Below are 24324 nucleotides of genomic sequence, written 5' to 3'. Positions count from 1 at the left end.
AGCACCTGTCCGTCAGACAGACACACACGGACAGACAGACAGAGACACTGCATACTGAACGGACGTAACAACAACAACATAGACTTAGAGGTGATAGAATCTCAGAGAAACGCCGTCCTGAGTCAGTGAGGTTTTTATTCCCCAGGGGGTCGAGAACAGTGTGTGGTGAGCGAGAGGCAGAAGGGACTGAAACACACACGCATGCACGCACACACACACACACACACACACACACACACACACACACACACACACATTCTTGTACTTGCCGCATACTGAGGACCAGCATTTCCACTTTATAAATCAACACAATTACAAATATCTACTTCATGAATGACATCTATAAAGAACTACTGGGACCTTATCGCAATAAACATCGTACCATAGAGACTCTCAAAATATCGTAATAAATATCATATCATAGACTCTCAAAATATTGCAATAAACATCGTACTATTGAGACTCTCAAAATATTGCAATAAACATCATACTATTAAGACTCTCAAACTATCGCAATTAACATTGTACCATAGAGACTCTCAAACTATCGCAATAAACATTGTACCATAGAGACTCTCAAACTATCGCAATAAACATTGTACCATAGAGACTCTTAAACTATCGCAATAAACATTGTACCATAGAGACTCTCAAAATATCGCAATAAATATGTACCATAGAGACTCTCAAAATATCGCAATAAATATCGTACCATAGAGACTCTCAAAATATTGCAATAAACATCGTACCATAGAGACTCTCAAAATATCGCAATAAACATCGTACCATAGAGACTCTCAAAATATCGCAATAAACATTGTACCATAGAGACTCTCAAAATATCGCAATAAATATCGTACCATAGAGACTCTCAAAATATTGCAATAAACATCGTACCATAGAGACTCTCAAAATATCGCAATAAATATCGTACCATAGAGACTCTCAAAATATTGCAATAAACATCGTACCATAGAGACTCTCAAAATATCGCAATAAACATCGTACCATAGAGACTCTCAAAATATCGCAATAAACATCGTACCATAGAGACTCTCAAAATATCGCAATAAACATTGTACCATAGAGACTCTCAAAATATCGCAATAAATATCGTACCATAGAGACTCGGAGGACCTTAGTTAAAAACAGACTATAGCATGTTTACGATCTAAGGAATTGATTTCAGTGAAAACAAAGTGAGGACCGGCCAAAATGTCCTCACTTCATAAATATGACCTCACTTTGTTGGTTAAAAACCCTCACTGGTCCTCAGTATGCCACAAGTACAAGTACAAGAACAAACACACACACACACACACACACACACACACACACACACACACACACACACACACACACACACACACACACACACACACACACACACACACACACACACAGAGAGAGGAATCCCCCCCGACACATCTGCTTCTGCAGAAACATGGAGAAAGGCCGGGCAAGACTATAACCAATGAAAGGGAACCGAACGTCCCCCGCGTGTCCCTGAGTGTATCTGTGTGGAATGGACTGTGAAAAGCCTGGGATGCTGAGTCCCAGCTGTGCCCTCTGTCCTGGGACTGCAGTGAGACTCAGAGGAGACCCTGTCCTCCAAGGCCTCCAGGCTAACGCTGGACGTCCACAGCCAGGACGCGGCGTCACTCGTGTGTCCTCCTAGTTTCACACCACTTCTCTGCTTGATGCAGATATTCGTGCGTCATGAAATGTTAAGATAAACTAACGCAGTCCAACGAGCCATGAATCACACATTTGATTTCCCTATGAAATATTGAGGGAGAGGGTTTGCCAGCGCTGCTCGTTTCATCTCAGCAAACACAACTGACCAGAGAGCCATGGCAGTTAAAAGCCACAATCACGTCCATGAAATCACACAAGGCTCCCGACTGACAGTGCTGAAGGACAGAAAAATGATTTCCTTCTATGTTTACAAACCACCATCCCCATTATACACTCTTAGAAATAAGGGTTCCAAAATGGTCCTTCTACAAGGGCTGAGGTTCTACCTGGTTCTGCCTGAAAGGGTTTTTCAGAAGCAAAGGGTTCTTGGTAACACTTTTTTGATCCCCTTTTGAGAACCCTTTAAAACCCCTTTCCTGAATAAAGGGTTTTAAAAGAGTTCTTGGTGGAACCTTTATAAAAACTTTCTACCTGGGGCCCCAGCCGATAGGGGCCCCTCGACACTCGGAGCCTGAGGGCTGTTTTTACTGAAATGTGCAGTGACCAGCCGCCTCCCCGTCCCCCTTAAAAAACAATGGGCGATTTGCAATGACATCTCAGTAGGAAACCTCCCTAAAGGGGCCCCACCTCACTTTAACCTGTGTGAAGTTATCGTTCTGCAAGTTGGAAAATGAAGAGGATTATTTACAGTGTAATGCATATCTTTTTTTACTCAGTATATATACGTTTTGTTCAGTTATTTACAGTATTTTATTGTTCTATATATTTATATTGTTTTATAATGTGGGTTCTTAACAGTGTAATGCATATGTTTTTTTTTTACTAAGTTTATATAGTTTAAAAGCTATTTACAGTATTTTATTCTTCTTTACATTTATAGTTTCACATAATTAAAAATAATGTAATTTCATTCATTTTGGAAAAAACCCCAAAACATTTTGAACTCATACATTTTTCGTTGGTGTCAGATTATTTATAACATGTGTAATGGTGATGAACACTGGTTGGAAGGAAGGGCCCCCTGGGAATTTTTGCTTAGGGCTGCTACAGACTCTAGAATCGCCTCTGTTTATAAGTGGAAAAGCACCACAAGTATCGAGGTTCCAGGCCGATTTACAGAAATAGTGTCTGGTAATTGGTAATTATGTCTATGTTAAAGGGATACTTCACCGATTTGAATATGGCTTTGTATTGCTAGAATAGCAGTAGTATTTATTTTAGAAAATGTGCTTCCATCCCTCAGTTTTTCCCTGACTTGTAAAGAAATCTGTTTTCCCTTATCCAAATGTGCCCTACTGTGAGTCAAATGACGCGTTTTGCATCACAGTAGGGCAAATTTTGAAAATGGAAAACAGATTTTTTTTTCAACTCAGTGAAAAACTGAGGGATGGAAGCACATTTTCTAAAAAATACTACTGCTATTCTAGCAATACAAAGCCACATTCAAATCGGTGAAGTATCCTTTTAAGACATTGGTTCTCAAAGTGCGGCCCGGGGGCCAATGGCGGCCCGCAGAAACATTTCTGGCGGCCCGCAATGAATTACAGTTGATAGTTTTAATCCAGGAAGCTTGTTCAATGTTTATTGGACATTACTGGATACAGACCAATAAGTGTTAACTGTACAACTGTATTTACTATGTCATCAAATTTTGGATGACATAGTGACACAGTATAGACGTTTTTGTCCAATTTTGGTGTTGAAATTTTTTCCCAAAAAATTGTCACATTTTGGACGACAGTATAGTATGTAATTTTTGTCAAATTTTGGACCAAGTTTTTTTTTTAAAACAATTAGTCAAATTTGGGACCAAAAACTTTTTTCCCCAAACATTGTCAAATTAGGGACGACATAGTATAGTATGACGTTTTTGGCAAATTTTGGACCAAATACTAATTTTTTTTTTAAATTGTCAAATTTTGGACAACATAGTTATTACGTTTTTTTTTTCCTTTGGCGGCCCTCAGTCCAATGTTGGGTTCCTAAATTGGCCCTCGGGTATCAAAACTTTGAGAACCCCTGCTTTAAGACAATAGAAGCCAACATCACCTCTTGTAGTAATAAGTCTCTGATCACACTCAAACATACTGTGCAGCCCCTTTGAGGAGACACTGGAATAAACCCACCAACGCAGCATCGACGTAGAAATTACACAATTACAGAGTCACTCTTAGCTACACTTAATACAAATAATAATAATAATACTGAAACCAGTGAAAATTGGACGTTTGAGGCTTGGATTCCCAGCTCTGCTCGTCTTCAGGCCGACGTGTCCCCCGGCGAGACACTCAACCACACACTGATGCTGCTGCTGCTGCACATAGATGAATGTGTTTGTGAACGGCTGTAAAGCAGCCTCGACTAAACGCAGAGCATTTTCACGTCATAAATACTTAACTAACTCATTATACATCGTATAATCGCAGCAGGTTATTCGTCAAAATCACAACAATTCTTCGTGGCGTTGAGGTTTTAAACCGCAGGCTTTTGTCTGTTTAACGTCCAACGCTCGACCGGTAGCTCGTAGCCACTCGGTCCAATAAAGCTTTTCAATAAATGTACAGCACGAAATCCCAATAAAACACGGAATCTCATCTCTGCTGCTGCTACTGCTGCTGCTGCGATGTTCTCTGGAGGAATAAAGATACCTGAACGCAGCAGACATTAGTTCTAACAGTACACTGTAAAAAAAACAAAACCTGTTGTTTTTAGGGTAAAAAACTGGTCGCTGTGGTTGCCAGAATTTTACCGTAATAAATACAGTAGAACCTTTTCTTACATTACGGTAAAAGGATAGAACTACTGCTGATGTTACGGTAAAGGTTGTTGATTTTTTCCATATTCTTCCATATAAATTTTAAATTTTAAAATAATTTTTTTTTTTTTTTTTTTAATGAAAGTAACAATATTTTTGCCATAATTTAACGTGAAAATACCGTAAGTAAAGGATTTCTCCATGAAATAAGAAAGTATTTTACTGTGAAATAAACAGCCTGTATTAATATAAAATACCACTTTATTCTGTTTTTACGGTAAAAAACTGGCAGCTGTGGTTGCCAGTAATTACTACAGTGCAAAATCATTTAACAGTAGATGAATGTAATTTTTACAGGAAATACATACATTTACGGTATTTCACTGTTACAAAAACTGTATTATACTCGTTTATGGTCTTTTTCTGTCATGGTTCGACAGTTTTTCCACTGTAAAATCTACGGACATTTTTTTACAGTGCATAAGCAGAGGCCAGAGGATGGTGTCCCACATCCTGCACTCCACGTTTAAAGCAGAATGTGACCACGGAGGCAGACTCGTGTCCTCTTGCTCTTCCAAAGCAGCGTCTTCGCCTTGTGAATTATTAAAAGCACTTAACGGGGTCGTTCGTACGCGGTCGCTGTCGAATGGTTTTGTTCAAAAACAACGACTGAATTAAGCCGAAAGACACTGGACAGCGGACTTTGGTGTTTGTGACGTGATTGCACATTTACTGCTGTGCATAACCCGTGTTACATATCGCTAAATATTATGCAAAAAAATGGTGAATCTTAAACGAGGATTTCACACACGCTGAATATTTTCTTGCAGCATTAGCAGTGGCTGACAAAACCATGCAGCGTGAAACCAGATCACTGAATATCTGTATGAATGTATTTTAAATCATTTCAAAGGCTGAACATCAACCACAGTGATAATAAGTCATTATGTCTCATGAGAAAAGAGGCGGATTATTTGTCTGTTAATGAGAACGAAGTGGATTTTTTTGGTGTTTAATGGATGCTGTTAATTTATATTATATCGAGTTATCTTCACTTTGTTGCATCAAGTTTTTAAAAAAAATAATATCAGCGTTAGAATCCGCGGTGACGAAGACATATAGATATAGACGGATAATGGAGGGTTAAGCAAGTGATTGACAAGCAAATAAACAGATGGCTTCACACCTCTCTGGAGCTGGTGTCACCGTCCCTCCTCCTCCTCCTCTTCCTCCTCCTCCTCCTCCTCCTCCTGCACCTGGCTTTGATTCTACATTGTTAAAAAAAACATCCTTATTATAATTAATATTATTATTATCACCATTTTCTTCTGAACACTGAACTCCTTTAATTGAAATTCCTGAACAGCGGCAGCACCATGGCGTTGCTTATGAAACGTAGATTCATACGTAGTAGTTTCTGTTTATGATTGATTGTGTTTGGGATTAATGTGAGTTCTGATGATTTAACCACATTTAAAAGTGTTCAATTATTATTTAATTTGTATTTTGCACTATATTTGTGGTACAAAAAAAGCATTGGTATTCCAAGACAACTTTATTTATAAAGCACTTTGTAAACAACAGCAGTTGAAACAAAGTGCTGTACATCAGAGATAAATAAATAAAACAAATAAAACATACAAATAACGTTGGATTGGTATTGGTATTGGTATTGGTTTTGGTATTGGATTGGGATTGGGATTGGGATTGGATTGGATTGGATTGGTATTGGTATTGGTATTGGTATTGGTATTGGATTGGGATTGGATTGGATTGGATTGGATTGGTATTGGTATTGGTATTGGTATTGGAATTGGATTGGGATTGGATTGGGATTGGATTGGATTGGATTGGTATTGGTATTGGATTGGGATTGGATTGGATTGGATTGGATTGGTATTGGATTGGGATTGGATTGGATTGGATTGGATTGGATTGGGATTGGATTGGATTGGATTGGATTGGATTGGTATTGGATTGGATTGGATTGGGATTGGATTGGATTGGATTGGATTGGATTGGATTGGATTGGTATTGGATTGGATTGGATTGGTATTGGCGGAGAAGCAATTAGCACCTCATAGGAGAACCCTTTTTGGCACCAGGTAGAACCTTTATAAAAAGGTTTGGATTTGGATTTGGATTTGGATTTGGATTGGTATTGGATTGGATTGGATTTGGATTTGGATTTGGATTGGTATTGGCAGAGAAGCAATTAGCACCTGTAGTTTTTAGGGTATCTTTAAGGAAATGCACTAAAGGTCAGCGATGGTTTGAGAGCGAGAGGAGTTTGCATTTTTTTGACCGTGTTCAGAGGGAATAAGAGTCGATCTGTGGATTTATGTACACTTTTCCTTTTGTGATTAATGTATATATATATATCCTTTTGTGATTATATATGGGTAGATATTGGAAAACCTAAACTTTAGTTGTTTCTTAAATGTGCTCTAGAAATAAAGTTGACTTGATTTCCATGTGTAGTATCGCACTTTTCTTTATGTTTAAAAATGATGAGCCACAGTTTCAATACAACACAAGTAGCTTAGTAATATCTGTACAATACACAGGTGATGCATAGATTAGATGTTGGCGTCGTGAAGCTGAATTTGTCTCTTCTGTCTCCTCCTCCTCCTCCTTGCTGCAGGTGCAGACCACCACCATGTGCATCTCTGTGAGCCTGAGCGGCTCCGTGGTGCTCGGCTGCCTCTTCGCTCCTAAGGTCCACATCATCCTGTTCCAGCCTCAGAAGAACGTCTGCACCCTGAGAGTGGCCACCACGCGCTTCAGCGTCACCACGGGCCCGGGCTCCAGTTTCTCTCAAGGTAACTCGAACTCATTCACAAAAAAACATCAACAGTATTTTATTATCATTATATCGATGTCATTGATGTGATGTTCCTGCTTCTTTGTAGTGTCCTCTCTTTGTGATTTTGTTACGTTGCTTTGTTCTTTGCTGATTTGTTTATCATCATCATATTAATTTATTTGATTTATGAAGCACTTTTACCTTTGAAGGCAAATCAAAACAAAAGAAAGCGAACAGTATTATTATAACGTATGAGGCCACTGCTCATTTACACCTCTTATACTGGAAGCAGCGTTTATTTTCTCCTTTACTTTAACACAACTCCTTATATGGACATCCTGGGGGTGTGTGTGTGTTTATTGGTCATATATTCAGGATTTTAAAAATTCTGGGTTTTTTCGTCGTCTTGAGTTGTTGTTGAGTCAAAGTTATGATTCATAAAGTAGCAATAGTTGTGCAGAAGTCACAAAATAAAAGTCCAAATTCGCTCTTTTAATACGAAATTTTTATCAACTTAGAGATGTAATAAAAGCGTACTTTTCTACGCCCAGAGCGAACTACTGCCGAATTGCAACACCGATCATAAAATCTGTGGGGTTACAAGAGGAGAACCTCTTAATAAATGTCTTTTTATAAAGTAATAATTAAGTAGTCCCAGAGTATCGTAAGTACCGCTGCTCGTAGAGCTGAGCGACAGCGCCCCCCACAGGCTCGGAGCACTTCCGTTATTGAATATACTTGTGTTTTGTTTCCTGCTTGTGTTTTTGGTTTTGCATTGCTTTTAGTTTTGCAGCACGTTTCTGTTGATGCATGTGTTTTGTTTCTTTCTGCAGATAGTTTTTCTTTTGCAGCGTGTTTCTCACTTCGCATTTGTTTTTGTTTGTGTTTATGTGAAGATGCAGCTTGTTTCTCCTTCTGCGTGTGTTTTGGGTCGTCGGCCACCGTACATAATGAGAGCGTTTTTCTTTTCTTCTCACAAATTTCACGAATTCAATCCGATTTGAAGAAATCTTTTTGTACTTTTTGCTCAGGTGCTATATATATAAACATATAGTTGGTGAAAATTACATTTTTTTCCATCAGATTGCCTAAAATTGTGCTGAAAAAAAGGATATCAGACATTTTATATTATATGCATTCTTATGACCTTTGTATGTACTGTATGTTTAAACAAAGTAATGGAAAAAAACAGCCAAAATACTCTGTGTTCTAAGGATCAAATTATGATTCATCTACAAGGACATGGTCCTGAGTACACTCTTAGAAATAAGGGTTCCAAAAGTGTTCTTCTACAAGGTCTGAGGTTCTACCTGGAACCATTTGCTTCTGAAAAACCCTTTCCTGAATCAAGGGTTTTAAAAGGGTTCTTGGTGGAACCCTCCAAATGGGTTCCCGGTGGAACCTTTATAAAAAGGTTCTACCTGGAGCCAAAAAGGGTTCTCCTATGAGGACAATCTGAAGAACCTTATATGGTTCTACTTAGCACTTTTATTTCTAAGAGTATAGAACACAAAATAAACTCTCTTATTAGTATTTCTAAACGTTTGTGTTTGTGTTTTTCAGCGTCAGCCTCCAACGTTGTTCCCACGGTGTGTAACGGTCGAGAGGTGGTGGACTCCACGACGTCGTCCTTGTGAAGACGGGCCGCGTTTCCTTCGCCCTGACATTGTAAAACAGTTATGATATAATCACTAGTCCTGAACCGATATCAGGTGTCTCAGATATTAAAGAGGTCATGCAGAGACGATCGTCCTGACTTAGTTTGTCCTCAAAGTGCTGTGAGTACAATGTCCCGGTTACTTTTTTAAAACATTTTTATTTACGTTTGTTCTTTGACTCTTTAGCGATTTTAAAAACGAGACGATGGAGCCGCCGACGTCGCGTCATAGCCAATTCTTTTCATTGAAGATTCTACTTGCAACAATGGAGTAAATTATAGTAAATCTGTTAAATGTAATATATATAAACGAGACGTTTTTAAATGTAGATTTTGGTGAACAAGTTTGTGCGTTCTTGTAATTTATGTAAATAAAATGTGTTTTTTATTAATACTAATGACAGCCTGTAGTCTGAGTGTTTTTTTCAAGTCAACATCACGATAAATCCTGCTCTTCCTCCTGTACCCTTGAAGAAAGATGCCTAAAAATGCATCAGTAGTGTAAGAATTTACATTTAGGCAGTCCACTTCACAAGATCTTCAGATTCAGATTGAAATTTTAGGTTAAAATGTGCTTTTCTTTCCCTTTTCTCCATCTGCTGACACCAAATATCATCATCTGCTGGTGTTTTGGTCAAATACAGACCCAGACGGAGGATCCTCGGCTTCACACTGCCATCTTGTGTTCGCATTGGTTAATAATGATGTTCTTGTGTTGCAGGCGGCCCTGAAAGCTTGATGTAAGACTTGTGCAGCGAGGAAAGTGGACAGATTATCACAGCACTGTTTGACTTTTTTATTAGATCTGCTCAGTGTGCTACGATCGAATTAGTGTAAAAAGACAGGTACACGGTAACACACTGCAGCAACGGGACTCCATCGCAGGAGCAGGAACGTTGAATTTACTGTAGCTGTAAGTGTTAGTTTATTGTACTGTATATTTACATATATTACTGCCGCACTTTTGTTTGTATTGACAGTGTATGACACATTGAAATACATGCAGTATATACAGAGGCTATAAGGATGTGCAATATAGAGCATCTTATATCTTTTTTTCAGCACAATTTATAGGTAATCTGATAAATATATGTATATATATATACAGTATGTATATATATATATACATATACATATATGTGTATATATTTTTCATTTTCACCAACTATATAAACACACCTGAGCAAAAAAGCACTTAAAATGTTTAAAATGGGATTGAATTTGTGAAATATGTCACAGTTCAAAGTTCAAGGACAAGAAAAACACTCTATTTTGTGACTTAAACCGTCAGCAGCAATATATACAATTAAAAACACAACACAGTCAAATAATAACATTTCAGGATCACAATCATAACCACAAAACCCCCCCCACAGAATCATAAAAATACCCATATATCAGAGTAGAACATCTACGGACTGTCCATAATAGTCCAGGATTCTCCTAAAAACATCCAGTGAGACTAAGTTTCAAATGTTTCTGTAGTTTCTGTAGTAAAATAATTATAAAAAACAACGCTTTTTTCCCATTTCAGTTCTGACCTTTATTGCTGTTAGAGAACATCCAGAAAACACATGCATCAACAGAACAGGAGACAAAACACCAGCATATTCAATAAGTTCTCCAGGCCTGTGGGGGGCACTGGCTGCCGTTACGATACTCGGGAACTACTACATTCTTACTTTATTTAAAATACCTCGTCATGTTGAACAAGAGGATGAAAGTTCTCATCCTGTAGATGATCATATAAAACGAGTACGCACCCACTGCTGATACTACAGAAAAGAGCTCTAAGAATTATACATTATGCCGGATACAGAGAACATACAAATCAACTATTTATCGAATCGAAAATACTGAAGCTCGATGATATAATACGCTATCGTGATGCTCAGTTTATGTACAGGGCGGCTAACCACGGCCTCCCTCACAACCTTCAAATGCTTCTCCAAACCAGGGAGAGGGGACTCCACCTAAGGGGGAACTTAGTTTTCAGACAGAAAAAAGTGCGGACAACGCTAAGGTCCTTCACAATGTTGGTCACTGGGGTTAAGCTGTGGAACAATCTTGATGATGAGGTCAAAACCTCAGCTACACTGAGAATGTTTAAAAAAAAGTATGTAAACATGATTGTGGCTGGGTACAGGGCGTCCCAACCAGACTGTGGATGAAGTCATGGTCAAATGTCTGTTGACACTATACTGAGATGTTATGATGGATGCCTTATGTAACATGTGAACTTGAGATGAACTGCAGCCTTATGCTATTGCTGCTGCGACGTCCAAAATGTCGAAAGTTAACATAAAAAAAAAAAAAAAAAAAAAGAAGTAATAAAATTGTATGGGTAATGGGGGCGGGACTAGATAAGCTTTGCTTCTCCCGCTGTCCCTTTCGGTCATGTGTATGAATGTAAATGCTGATGTATGCAGATGTTGATTACTTGTCATGCCCAAAATAAACGATTCATTCATTCATTAATTTTAAGATTTTCTGGTTTTAATTGGGCTGTCGTTTGCTAGTTTGGGTGGTTGCAGTGAGTTTTGCCCCCTGTCGGCCACCGTACTCTTGCTTTCCAAGTGTGTTGGAAAACCTTTAAAGCCTTCAGTCAGCATCAAAACTCGAAAAACACTATTAAGTTTAGTTTGTCTCATTTGGGCCGTGGTAAAAGCATCAAAATTTACATTTGAATCACTGGAACTTTAAATCAATTGCATGTTGTTCTACGACGACTGTATGTGAGGAGCACACATGGCCAGAAGATGGCGGTGTTACCCTTCTCTCCTTCTTGACGTTGGTCACGTCGATAATAAGTTTGAAAATAAATGAATAAACAACTAAAACCTGCTTTGTCGCATTATATTGTTTTAAATTGTTAACGAAAACCCCCTAATTGTCTTAGTTTATTCACATTTCTCATAAAGTTTTCATATCTGACAGTAGCGCCGTACCCGAGACGCCACATGACCGCGCTTTGCTGTGCTCGTACTCAGCTGTGACGTCACTCTGGGAAATACAATTTTTCTGGGCTTTTTATGACCTTTAGGAATTTTTTTAAAATATGAAACTCGATTAATTAAAAATATAGAATATAAATATCTATAAAAGCCCGTGTCCTGTCCTGTGTCCTTTTACAGGCGTCTTTTTTTTTACTATTGTCCTCAATGGGAAAATTGCTTTTTAGGGCCCCGTGAGTATTTTTTGTTTCAGTACCCAGAGTGGCCACCATGACAACATTGTCTTTAAGGCAAAGGGGGTGGCGCTCTATCCAGTTCTTATCCAACAACAACAACAACAACAACAACAACAACAGCAGGAGCAACAAGAGAAGAAGAAAACGAAAATGACAGCGTAGCTCCGCCTCTTCCTGTCACTGGAGTGACTGTAAACTTCCTGGAATCATAATCAGCAGCGGTCGGGTGTGTTTGTTCTTTCTCCAGCTGCTAATAAAGCGCCTGTGTTTGTCTTTCACGCCATTTGTTGTCAAATAGGTGAGTTCGTCTTTTTAAAATATGTCGTATGCGGAAGTAGGAAAAGGCTGCGTGGCTTCCAAAAACACAGAAAACTAACTATGTATTGATTTAATGTGTGTTTTGCTAAATACAAAACAAATACTCTGTATCTACAGTGTTTGTGTATGTCGTATTCAGTCATATAGTTGAACTCGGGCTGTAGATAGAGATGATGTCAGCTGACGGACATGTCTGAGCTTGTCCAGGCATCGTGGCCCATCATGTCCAACATGAGCAGCGTCTCTATTTGCTTCACAGTGTTTCCAGCAGCATGGCACCAAAGAGACGAGCTGCGTCTGCTGCCAAGGCTGGTGGCAAGAAGGTGAAGGTGAAGGAGGAGCCCGAGGCGCCCAAGCCCAAGGATGCTTTCACTTCAGCCAAAGAGGCCCTGCTGGCTGCAGGTCCAGAGGTTAAAGGCAAGAGGAAGGTGGACGATCAGTGCTCGCTGAGACACGCTGGGAAGGTCAGAAAGAGTGTGTGCATGTCACATTTAAGACAACAACAACAACAACATCATCAAATGTTGAGAAACGTCACTGTTGTTTCCTGCTTCCAGGTTCACGAGGACTACGACTGTATGCTGAATCAGACCAACGTTGGCCACAATAATAACAAGTTTTACGTCATTCAAGTCGTTCAAGAAACCAACATGTTCTATACCTGGAACAGATGGGGACGAGTGGTAAGTTTCTAACTCACAGGGACATTATGCAAACTCCACGAAGAAAAGGCCCTTGTTTGGGACCAGGTCGGGAACCCCCAGTCCAGAATAAACCTGGGGTTAAAGCAGCCTATGCTAGATTATAACACAAGTGTATTATGGCCTAGTCCGCTTTAACCCAGAATCCAGAATCCACCACATCAATATTAAACCTAAGAAAATGTGAAATGTCAAAAGTTTGTTAGTAATTAGAGACTTGTTTTGGATAAATGTATGAAACTTTTATATCATAAATTTGTTAGGTTTCTGATATAAATTCAGGGGATATACTGTGTGAATACAGTCAAAAAACAGGTATACTCTGGCCTGGAACTGGGTTTATTCTGGGCAGGGGTTAATTTGGCCTGTTACACCTGGTCTTTTTGCTTCAAGGTGACTACTATAACTAATTGCAGTGTATTTATTAATATAAATCATGACTATAGAACTGTTTTTGCATAATATAATGCTATTTCCTTTGAGGACGCTCCCTTGGATCGTCTCATTTACTGAGCTAACAAGGGAAGTTTGTAATATGTATGTATGGGAGTTTGTAATGTAATAGAGCCATAGTAGCGGTAGTTCAAAAGTTTGGGGTCACCTCTACAATTTTGTTGTGTTTTCCATTAAAAGTCACACTTTTATTCATCTAAAGAGTTGCAAAATGAATAGAAAATATAGTCATGACATTGACAAGATTAGAAATAATGATTTTTATTCAAAACAATAATTTTGCCCTCCAGCAAACACAATGTACCATTAGAACACAGGAAATGGGCCTCTATACACCTATACATACATATTCCATTAAAAACCAGACGTTTGCAGCTAGAATAGTCGTTGACTCCAAACTTTTGAACAGTAGTGTATGTCTATGTTTCTGTCTAAATCCTATGTCTCAATCCTTATTGACTCTCGTTATCTTCAGTTTAATGATCATGCCTGAGAGTGACCGCCCTCTAATTTCATTTTTTCTAAATTCAGGGTGAAGTGGGACAATCCAAACTGAACCGTTACCCTAATGTCGAGCAAGCTGTCAAGGACTTTGAGAAAAAATTCAAGGACAAGACAAAGAACAACTGGAGCGATCGCGCAAATTTTGTGTCTCACTCTGGGAAGTACACTCTGATCGAGGTGGACGGAGATCAGGACGCCGAGGTCAAGGTAACGGAAATGTGTTTGAACACTAAGTTTGAATGTAAGGCCCATGGATTCAATGATGTCCAATGTTTTTAAACTTAATGTGTGAAAAAAATGTGTGTATGTTTTTTTTAAAATTGCAGGTGGACGTCGTGGACGGAAAGACGGAAGCTAAAAATGTCCAGCCTTGCACCCTGGACGGCGCCACAAAAAACCTCATTGAGCTTATTTTCAGCAACGACATGTTCAAGGAGGCCATGGAATGCATGAACTTAGGTGGGTGTGTCACAGTCAAACAGGCCCTGAAGACACTCCTGTTGTCTGCAGAGGTTCCACGTGCTGCGTACACTGACCTGTTGAGTAACATACCGTTTGAGTTGCTTTAAAAAGGCTTTCAGAAGTGCAGCGTGTAAATGATTAAATGATTGATTTGTTGCTGCAGAGACGACGACGTTGGCTTTTACCCAACATAAGACATCTCTTTAGCTTTGCATTGTTGACACTTTTCAGTTATTCTAACATCTGTGATCAGCCAGAGAAACACATTAGATCTATATATATGTGTATGGGCTGTCAAATGATTGGTTAATCAGGATTGTCGAGTATTTTCTCGATCAATCGTTTGGTCCATAAAATGTCAGAAAATGTTGAAAAATATTGATCAGTTTTTGTCAAACCTGGAAATGATGATGTTCTCAAATGTCCACAAACTAAATATTATTCAGTTTTAATGATTTCTTTGTTCTATGGAGCAAAGAAACCAAAGAAATGTTCACATTTAAGAAGCTAAAACAATCAGAAATCGTATTTTAATCCTGAAAAAACCCTCAAACCAATAATCGGAATAGTTGATCATTGATTAAGTGTAAAATAAACTAGAATGCATTTCCGCGGGAACTGCACAGTGTGCTTGCTCAGGTGCAATTCAGGTGCAAAACTCCTTCTGGTAACTTTTGTGAGGCTTGGTCCAAGGATCATGCACGTCAAGTTTTCGTGAAGTTTTGACAAAATTTGTGACAAGTGTGTAAGTTTAGTTTCACTTTCTATTCAATCCAATATGGCGGAAGAACGACATGGGTCAGTAACACTATCTTCAATTTCCACACCACACCGGTTCAGGCTGGACGTTCCAGAGTTGGACCGGTGGAGATATTTCAAAAGGTCTAAGAGCAGGAGCTGACCAAACATCTGGCTGACAGGAATAAGAAAACCTAAGAAGGACAATAGTGTGTTGCCTTTCAGCAAGCACACTAATAAATTACAACTTTGTGTTTTTGTGTGTGTGTGTGTGTCTTTTCTACAGATATCAAGAAGATGCCTCTGGGGAAGCTCAGTAAGATACAGATCGCAAAGGGCTTCGAAGTGTTGGAGGAAATTGAGGCGGCCATGAGCAAAAAGAGTGGAAGAGCACGTCTGGAGGAGCTTTCCTCCAAGTTCTTCACCACAATCCCTCACAACTTTGGTCGGAACAGACCGCCGACCATCGACGACAAAGAGATTGTGGAGAAGAAGAAAGAGATGCTCATGGTGAGTTTGTTGTTTTTCTTCTTCCGGATTACTGTACCCTACCGTTCAGAAGTTTGGGCTCACTTAGAAATGTCCTTATTTTTGAAGGAAAAGCATGTTTTTTTGAATGAATATAACATTAAATGAATCATAAATACACTCTATACATTGTTAATGTGGTAAACGACTATTCTAGCTGCAAACTAGGCCCATTTCCAGTGTTCTAATGGTACATTGTGTTTGCTAATGGCGTTAGAAAGCTATTGGATGGTTAGAAAACCCTTGAAAACCCTTGTGCAATGATGTTGACACAGCTGAAAACAGTTTTGCTGGTTCCTTGACCAAAGCAAAGTGACTAAAAATCAATATTTTTTAATCTTGTCAATGTCTATATTTTCTAATCATTTTGCAACTCTTTTGATGAATAAAAGTGTGACTTTTAATGGAAAACACAGCAAAAATTGTAAAGGTGACCCCAAACTTTTGAACGGTAGTGCATATGTTGGGATGTGATGTCTTTGAGGGATGTTCTGTAGGGATGTGAATCTTTGGGTGGCTCACGATTCGATTCCGATTCCGATTCTTAGGGTCACGATTCGATTCAAAATCGATTCTCGATTCATGCGATTCTCGATTCAAAAATGGATACAATGCATAGTGTGTAAAGGCAAATTATGGCATCAAAACAATACAATTTGTATAAGATGATGTGATCACACAAAGGCAAACTTAAGACTAAAGTTAACATTTATTCATTTAAAACAAATTAAAACTACCTTAATGTACAAAAAAATTACTTGCATAAATAAACACTTAGACTAGCTGCCTTTTTCTCCCAGAAGTTACAAAAATAAACTGTACACAAATAACACAAACTGATGTTTTTTTCAAAATAGAATTACAATACAATTTTTTAAGTTTATGAATCGATTCAGAATCGCGATTCATATGTGAATCGATTTTTTTCCCCCCACCCATAATGTTCATTCTGTCGTAAAGGTGCTGGCTGACATCGAGCTTGCCCAGACTCTGAAGTCAGAGACGGAGAAGGCTCAGGAAGAGATGATCGAGACGGTTCCTCACCCTCTGGACCAGGACTACAATTCTCTCAAATGTAACCTCTCACTCCTGGAAAAGGACACAGAAACGTTTAAGGTAAACGATCACAGCACTTAATGGACACAGAGTGCTCTCTGTTGCAGTGAGTGATGCTTTATTTTTTCCCTGTTTAAAGGTCATAGATAAATACCTAAAAGCAACGGCGTGCCCCAATCGTAAACCCACAATTGTCAATGTTTGGGAAATCGATCGGGAATCAGAGGTAAGAGCTGCAAAATGTGTTTAATACAATGCAAAAGACTGGTAAAAAAAAAACAACAACTAATAAATATACCGTTTACGTGCAGGGCGAGCGCTTTAAAGAAAACGACGATCTGGAGAACCGCCGTCTGCTGTGGCACGGTACAAACATAGCGGTGGTGGCCGCCATCCTCAAGAGCGGCCTGAGGATAATGCCTCACTCCGGAGGACGCGTCGGCAGTGGAATCTATTTTGCGTCTGAAAACAGCAAATCTGCTTGTTACGGTAAGGCTGTGTGGACTAATAAAGAGGGATAACAGTGATGATATGAGGGCATTTAATGAATCATCACATTTTCTCCGATCCTGTTTTTAGTACGAACCTCTAAAAACACTGGAGTGATGTTCCTGAATGAGGTCGCCCTTGGCAAAGAACATACCATCATGCGAGATAACGGCTCCCTAAAAAAGGCTCCTGCAGGCTTTGACAGTGTGGTGGCTCGAGGTCTAGTGGAACCAGGTAAAACACCTTCATATTTTCACTTACAGATAAAGTGCATACTAGTACTGTAAAAGCTTATCTTGCTTCAAAAATCCCTGCCAGGGTACAATTTCTGTTGTGTTTTCCATTAAAAGTCACACTTTTATTCACCAAAAGAGTTGCAAAATGAATAGAAAATATAGTCAAGACATTGACAAGATTAGAAATCATGATTTTTATTCAAAATAATAATTTTTCCCTTTCGTCAAAGAACCAGCAAAACTGTTTTCAGCTGTGCTAACATCATCGCACGAGGGTTTTCTAATCATCCAATAGTCTTCTAACGCCATTAGCAAACACAATGTACCATTAGAACACTGGAAATGGGCCTCTATACACCTATGTACATATTCCAATTAAAAACTGAAACTTATTCATTTAATCTTATATTCATTGAACAAAAGTGATTTTCCTTAAAAAATAAGGACATTTCTAAGTGATCCCAAACTTTTGAACGATAGTGTATATTCTCTCAAATATAGAGGAGCTAGCGCTAGGATTTGTCTTTGAAGCAAGGGAAACATTGGGTGTCTCGCTTTTTTTGTGGCCTCGCGTAGAAACCTGGCAACCGAGCGACGCCAACAAAACCACGTGAGATTTCGATTTGACGCTTAGAAATCTCACAAAGGAAGATAAGACGGGACATTAGCTGGTTGCTGATTTAAGCTAACGCTAGTCAACGTCCGGGTGTGTCAAACGTTGGTTATGATTAGTGAGTGAATCTATTGCCATTTTTTAGCCTAATGTCAGCATTCTTTATATTTTAGGCTCTGTAGTTTCATTTATTTTCATTTTATTGATGTTGATTATATATCTTTTTTTTTTTTTACAATTCAGGTGTTGGGACCATAAAGCAATCCGTATATTGTACGGGTGTTTCTGTTACTGTCAGCAGTTCAAAATGGGATAATGTTTTGAAATATCTGGCTTGATTTGAAGCAGGGACTCAACTTGACTTGCTTGATTCTTGCAAGGATGAATTCAGACTTGCTTTAGACTTGAAGGTGAACACCTGAGACCTGTGTTTGACTTGCAAATGTGCGCCTAAAGGCCTGCACATGGCTCTGCAGAGAAGTACAGTGAAATGAGTTCTCTCTCCCAAGGCTGCGAGAAAAGAATGACGTCATTTTCTGTAGTAAAAAAAAGCCGATTATTGTAAGATAGTGTAAATTATTACACTAATACTGTATCAGTCGGCTTTTTTTGACCTATACAACATTTGTCCAGCAGAGGTCGATGAATATGCTTTTGTAAATCACCAAATCAAACATAAACAAGCATTACAAAGACTTGGAGGTTGCTGGTTCGCGTCAAAGTTCTGGACCGATGAAATTAATATCCTCAGGGCGCTTTCACACCAACAGCAGTTGGTGCGCACCAAACGATCCATTCGAACCAAAAACTCGTTTTCTCGAGTTCGTTTCGTTTTCGTTGGTGTGAAAGCATCAATCGCACTCGGGTCCGCACCAAATCAAGCGGACCGAGACCGATAAAAAGAGGTGGTCTTGGTCCGCTTGACTCCGCACCAAATGTCAGACTCTGGTGCGGTCCCTCTGGTGAGAACGGGTCCAAACCATATTCTGCAGTAAATGGACATAGCCTACCTTGTAGGTCTTTGGAGCAATCTTCGTCTCATAGTTAGCACGACCACATTCATGAAAATAGCGCGTCTCCTCTGCCTGAAATGACGCGCTATACGTCTTCGCCGACTCCAGTGCATCAGCTGATTGTTCTCCAGACGCAGCCGCGACTCATTCTCAAATTGGATATTTTGCCAAAAATGGCCAATACAGAGAATGTAATAAACGAAGATCAGAGCAAGTAGCAATGTGCGAACGTGTTGCTCCATAGTGAGTCAAAATTGACGCTTTTCTACCGGAAGATATAAACACATTGATGAAACGTCAATCGGGCCAATTTTGGTTCGTTTTCTGGTGTGAAAGCGGACCACACTGGAGTCATATGTTGTATAATAACAATTGTATTGCCTGGTGCGGATCAAATAATCGAACTAGTGGTGTGAAAGCGCCCTTAGTGCTAAAAAAATAAAATTGTATTCTCCTGTGTGTCTTTTAAGATCCTTCTAAGGACGTCGTCATCAAACTGGAGGGAAAAGACATCTCTGTGCCTCAGGGTAAGCCCATAAAGCAGCCCCAGTACGCCAATTCCCACTTCAGCAACAGCGAGTATCTCGTCTACAAGGAGAACCAGTGCCGCATCCGGTACCTGCTGGAGCTGAAGATGAAGTACTAAAATCCAGCTCAAACTGGAAAACAGGCAGGTCATTTGAAAGAGAGGTATTTCTTCAATCCTTCTGTTTACGGAGCTTCATAGAATTATATCTATATATATATATATAAAAAGAGCTTGGCTGTGCTTTTCCTAATCTAATATTACGGTGATTGTTTCTAATGAGTCATAGTAGAGACGGTTATCGATACCTTATCTGTGCCTTATCTTTTGCACCCTGTAAAACGTCAGTCTATAGAGAACTCGCACTGTCATCTACGCACTTACGTCGTTATCACGACAGAGAACTTATCATATGTCACTTTTTTTTGGTTTGTAATAATCAAAAAATGGATCGTAAACATTTGCACTACTTTGTTGTTTTCGAAATGTCACATTGCACCTGTTTTATTTTTTATTTTCAGTTCTGGTATGAGTAGCTTACCTTTTGCATATTGCAGTATGTAATCCGAAGGGAAATGAAAACATAAATCTGTCCCTCAGAAAAAATAAATAAATAAAGAAGTCTAGGATGTTGTGAAGGAATTTGCCACACACTGTTGTGGTTATATAACAGAATAATAAGTGGTGTCCCGTACACAGGGATGTGTACAGGTGGGTGAATGTTTGCAGATGTGTCTTTTTTCTTTTGAACTGTTAAGATAAACACTCAACGTGCTTCTGTAGAGCAAAGACAAAGTGCTATAATGAATGTCATTAGGAGCTTTCTTTCCCCCATGGGTCTTCCAGCTACATTGCAGCGGTACCATATCTCGCCATATGGTGTCAGTAGCGAGCAACTACCATTGAATGTAACTTGCTTCAGACATTGCTTGAACCAATGATCAATAAAGAAACTAAAGGAACTCCAGATTTGCCTTCCCTTTATTCCATTTTGAGCTTTAAGAGACTTGTTTGTGTTCCCTGCAATTGATGCTAATTGTAGTAGAAGTATTAATTATTTTCATCTAATGTTGTGCATGTAAATGCATATTATAAGGCCAACATTTACTACTAAAAATATATTTTTACAAGTAGTTTCTCTAGTAATTAATATGACTTGACTCAGGATTCTGACTTGAAACTCGGAATTCTGACATCTGAGAATAAAGTCAGAATTCTGAGTTTCAAGACAGAATTCTGAGTTTAAAGTCAGAATTCTGATAATTAAGTCAGAATTCTGATAATTAAGTCAGAATTCTGAGTTAAAAGTCAGAATTCTGTGAATAAACTCAGAATTCTGAGAAAAGTCAGAATCTGAGTTTAAGGTCAGAACTCTGAGTTCAAAGCCAGAATTCCCGGAATAAAGTCAGAGTTCTGTGAATAAAGTCAGAATTCTGTGAATAAACTCAGAATTCTGTGAATAAACTCAGAATTCTGAGTTTAAAGTCAGAATTCTTTGAATAAACTCAGAATTCTGAGAAAAGTCAGCATCCTGAGTTAGAAGTCTGAATTCTGTGAATAAACTGAGAATTCTGAGCAAAGTCAGAATTCAGAGGTTTAAAGTCAAAATCCTGAGTTGTGTGTTGTCTGTGGCCCTAATCCTCTTCCATAGACTTCAGCACAGACTGTGTTTCCTTTTAATATGGTGTCATTTGGGACCCAGGGGAGACTGAGCTCTGCTTGTGGACAGTGGACTGTGTGTCTGTATGAAGAGGATAAAAAAACAACAACAGACAATCACACACACACACACAATACAATGTGTGACTGTCACTGCCAAACACAGAACAAGACGTGAATGAGAGAGTTTCTGTAGAGGAGGGGTGGTGACATCTGAAAATCCACCATGGAACCAGAGATCAGTGGTTTTTAATTAAACTAATGCATGTGATGTGCAACAGGAACTGGACACCTGGAGATTTTCACACTTCATACAACTGGATTTGATGAACATGATGTTTTTAATATGCAATTTATTTTTGTGGGTCAAATCAGACATCTTTACCTGTTTAGTCTGAGCTGCAGAGACACACAGAGGACGTATATGGGTAAGTACGCAACACGCAGAAATCAAGTTTATTATTATTAGTTATTTTATTTACGAAGGCTCTTGAATTGTATTTTTTGTTCATATTTACTATCAGTTGCATTATGTAAGGTGCAAGTGCAAAGTTCACACAGTACACCATCTCCTGTATAGGATATATAGAGCAATACTTGTATACTATATATGTAATGTAACATATAAAGGGCTGCAACTAATGGTTATTTTCAGTATTTCAGTATTTTGGAGTCTGGAGAAAAAGTCACTTAGGGTATCTACAATACTCCAAAATAGCAGAACATGGTCCTGCATATTGAAGCTTAGCTTCCTTGTAGTAATAAAACATAGTGCTGTGCAAAAGGTTAACGCGTGTTAACGCATGACACGTTTCCATGACAACTGACCGGAAAAAGATGCGAATGATGTGCCGCATGGGAGTCCAGGCACCATTTACCTGGTAGCTCCGTTAGCTGCATTAGCTGCTTTAGCACGCCTACAGTGGAACTGGAGCGGTCTGTTTATTAAACGAAAAGAGCACCGCTAACAAATAACCAGCGTACCTGTGTAACTGTGTATGTGCGCCTCTGTTTTCAAAAGTTTAGCCTTGACTTTAGAGACTCATTTTAACAATCGGGAGTCACGTAAAAAACATGACGTCACTCGCATCTTTTTCCGGTCAGTCGTCATGGAAACGTGTCATGCGCTAACGTTGACGCCGTTAAACGCTGTTGACGCCGTTAAACGCTGTTGACGCCGTTCAATGCCGTTGACGCGCTAACGTTTGACAGCACTAGTAAAAAACCTGTACATATCCTTGGATGTTGAGTTATTGTCATGACCTTTGATGGATGGCTAGAGCTGACCAACTCTATTCATTGCATGTTAAAAGTATATGCCTTATTTCCTTGTTTTTCTTACAGACTCTATGATGCATGCAAACATGAAGAGATCTGCGCAACAAACGGAGGAACAATGTGAATGAATAATGGCAGACAAGACCGTTCCCATGCTCGCCTCACCGCCAAACCAATCCATTCCGAATCTCACCACCGGCCTATGGGAGCTCGATCCCACCGTGCCTGCCAATGTGAACGTGGTCACCAGCTCCCAGTCGCAGATCAAGGACCTGTTCGGGTTGCTCTGCATGGTGACCCTGAACCTCATCGCCCTGTTGGCCAACACGGGCGTGATGGTGGCCATCGCTCGAGCGCCTCACGTGAAGAGGTTTGCGTTTGTGTGTCACCTGTGTGCGGTGGACCTGGTGTGCGCCATCCTCCTCATGCCCCTGGGGATCATATCCAGCTCGCCGCTCTTTGGCACCGTGGTGTTCACCGTTCTCGAGTGTCAGGTTTACATCTTCCTCAACGTCTTCCTCATCTGCATGTCCATCCTCACCATCACAGCCATCAGCGTGGAGCGCTACTTCTACATCGTGCACCCGATGCGCTACGAGGTCAAGATGACCATCAACCTCGCCGTCGGTGTGATGCTCCTCATTTGGTTCAAGTCTCTTCTCGTGGCTTTGGTCACGCTGTTCGGGTGGCCGGCGTATGGACACCAGAGCTCCATCGCGGCCGCTCATTGCTCTCTGCACGCGAGCCACAGTCGCCTGAGAAGCGTGTTTGCCGTGCTCTTCATTATGTTTTGTTTCCTGGTTCCTGTCGCAGTTATCTTCGCCGTCTATTGCGCCGTCTACAAAGTAGCACGCACTGCAGCCCTGCAGCAAGTCCCTGCGGTGCCGGCGTGGGCGAATGCGACCCCTGCTAAGGATCGCTCAGACTCCATCCACAGCCAGACCACCATGATCTCTACCGCCCGCTGTCTGCCCCAAAGACTCTCCCCAGAGAGGGCCTTCAGCGGAGGCAAGGCCGCGCTCACGTTGGTGTTCATCGTGGGCCAGTTTTTGGTTTGTTGGTTACCCTTCTTTATCTTCCACCTGCAAATGTCCATGAGCGGCTCCATGCACAGCCCCGGGGACTTGGAGGAGGCGGTCACCTGGCTGGCTTACTCCTCCTTTGCGGTGAATCCGTTCTTCTACGGTATGTTGAACAGACAGATCAGGGAGGAGCTGGTGAAGTTTCGCCGCTGCTGCTTGACCCAGCCCGTGGAGTTCGGGGCGTCCAGCCACGAGGGCTCCCTTCAGGAGAACTTCCTCCAGTTCATTCACAGAACTAGCAGCACGCCTGAAACCCACTCCAGCTGCACCAACTCCAGCCCCAGGAACACCTTAGGCCAGAAGATAAATATTCCAGGACAAATCCCAAAGGAACATCCTTAAACACTGAGCTATGGACTGTGATGCTAACACTTTTATTTAATGGATATATCTGCATTTAATGTCTCTACTAACAAGCCTTTATTTACACTGAAAGGATTATTAGCCTCATCTGTTGCCTGTCGGTGCTCAACTTGTATGGATTTCTTTCCCCCGTCACTTATACATTGAAATAGCCTGAAGAAGTGGCCTTTATTGACAAGAGGAAACATTACTGTGACCA

At 40.0% G+C, this 24324-nt stretch overlaps 3 protein-coding genes across 4 annotated transcripts in view; all 3 read left to right on the top strand.

Moving 5' to 3' along the window:
* Nucleotides 1-8896, top strand: part of grm2a (glutamate receptor, metabotropic 2a) — a gene marked incomplete at both ends in the record, with an annotated part of 33544 nt that extends 24648 nt beyond the window's left edge. Inside the window, 2 exons of one of the 2 annotated variants that reach the window (XM_083892132.1) lie at nt 7098-7275; nt 8823-8896. In XM_083892132.1, coding sequence (XP_083748258.1) covers nt 7098-7275; nt 8823-8896 — 252 coding nt within the window. The remainder of the gene's footprint in view (nt 1-7097; nt 7276-8822) is intronic. The other variant, XM_083892133.1, reaches the window with a different exon arrangement.
* Nucleotides 8897-12263: 3367 nt separating this feature from the next.
* parp3 (poly (ADP-ribose) polymerase family, member 3) lies at nt 12264-20699 on the top strand. The gene is made up of 11 exons (XM_083892136.1): nt 12264-12404; nt 12684-12888; nt 12982-13107; nt 14110-14289; nt 14409-14541; nt 15569-15792; nt 16771-16926; nt 17006-17092; nt 17178-17355; nt 17446-17589; nt 19688-20699. Exons 2-11 carry the CDS (start codon nt 12697-12699, stop codon nt 19861-19863), a joined length of 1596 nt encoding a protein of 531 aa, XP_083748262.1. The 5' UTR covers nt 12264-12404; nt 12684-12696; the 3' UTR covers nt 19864-20699.
* A 2112-nt stretch (nt 20700-22811) lies between these two features.
* On the top strand, nt 22812-24104 carry gpr61l (G protein-coupled receptor 61-like; the record flags this gene model as incomplete). The annotated part of the gene is made up of 1 exon (XM_083892137.1): nt 22812-24104. One exon carries the CDS (start codon nt 22812-22814, stop codon nt 24102-24104), a length of 1293 nt encoding a protein of 430 aa, XP_083748263.1.
* Between the last annotated feature and the right edge of the window lie 220 nt (nt 24105-24324).

The sequence above is a fragment of the Microchirus variegatus genome (genome assembly GCF_963457635.1).
Source record: "Microchirus variegatus genome assembly, chromosome: 7".
Classification (NCBI taxonomy): domain Eukaryota; kingdom Metazoa; phylum Chordata; class Actinopteri; order Pleuronectiformes; family Soleidae; genus Microchirus; species Microchirus variegatus.
The sequence above is the reverse complement of the archived record's forward strand: the minus strand, read 5'-3'. Positions and strand labels throughout refer to the sequence as shown.

What these genes read in the sequence shown, in the direction of transcription:
- parp3 (XM_083892136.1), top strand. Translation starts at nt 12,697, where the DNA reads ATGGCACCAAAGAGACGAGCTGCGTCTGCTGCCAAGGCTGGTGGCAAG. An exon ending in AAATCGATCGGGAATCAGAG is followed by an intron (nt 17,093 to 17,177) that starts GTAAGAGCTGCA and finishes GTTTACGTGCAG; the next exon opens with GGCGAGCGCTTTAAAGAAAA. An exon ending in CAGCAAATCTGCTTGTTACG is followed by an intron (nt 17,356 to 17,445) that starts GTAAGGCTGTGT and finishes TCCTGTTTTTAG; the next exon opens with TACGAACCTCTAAAAACACT.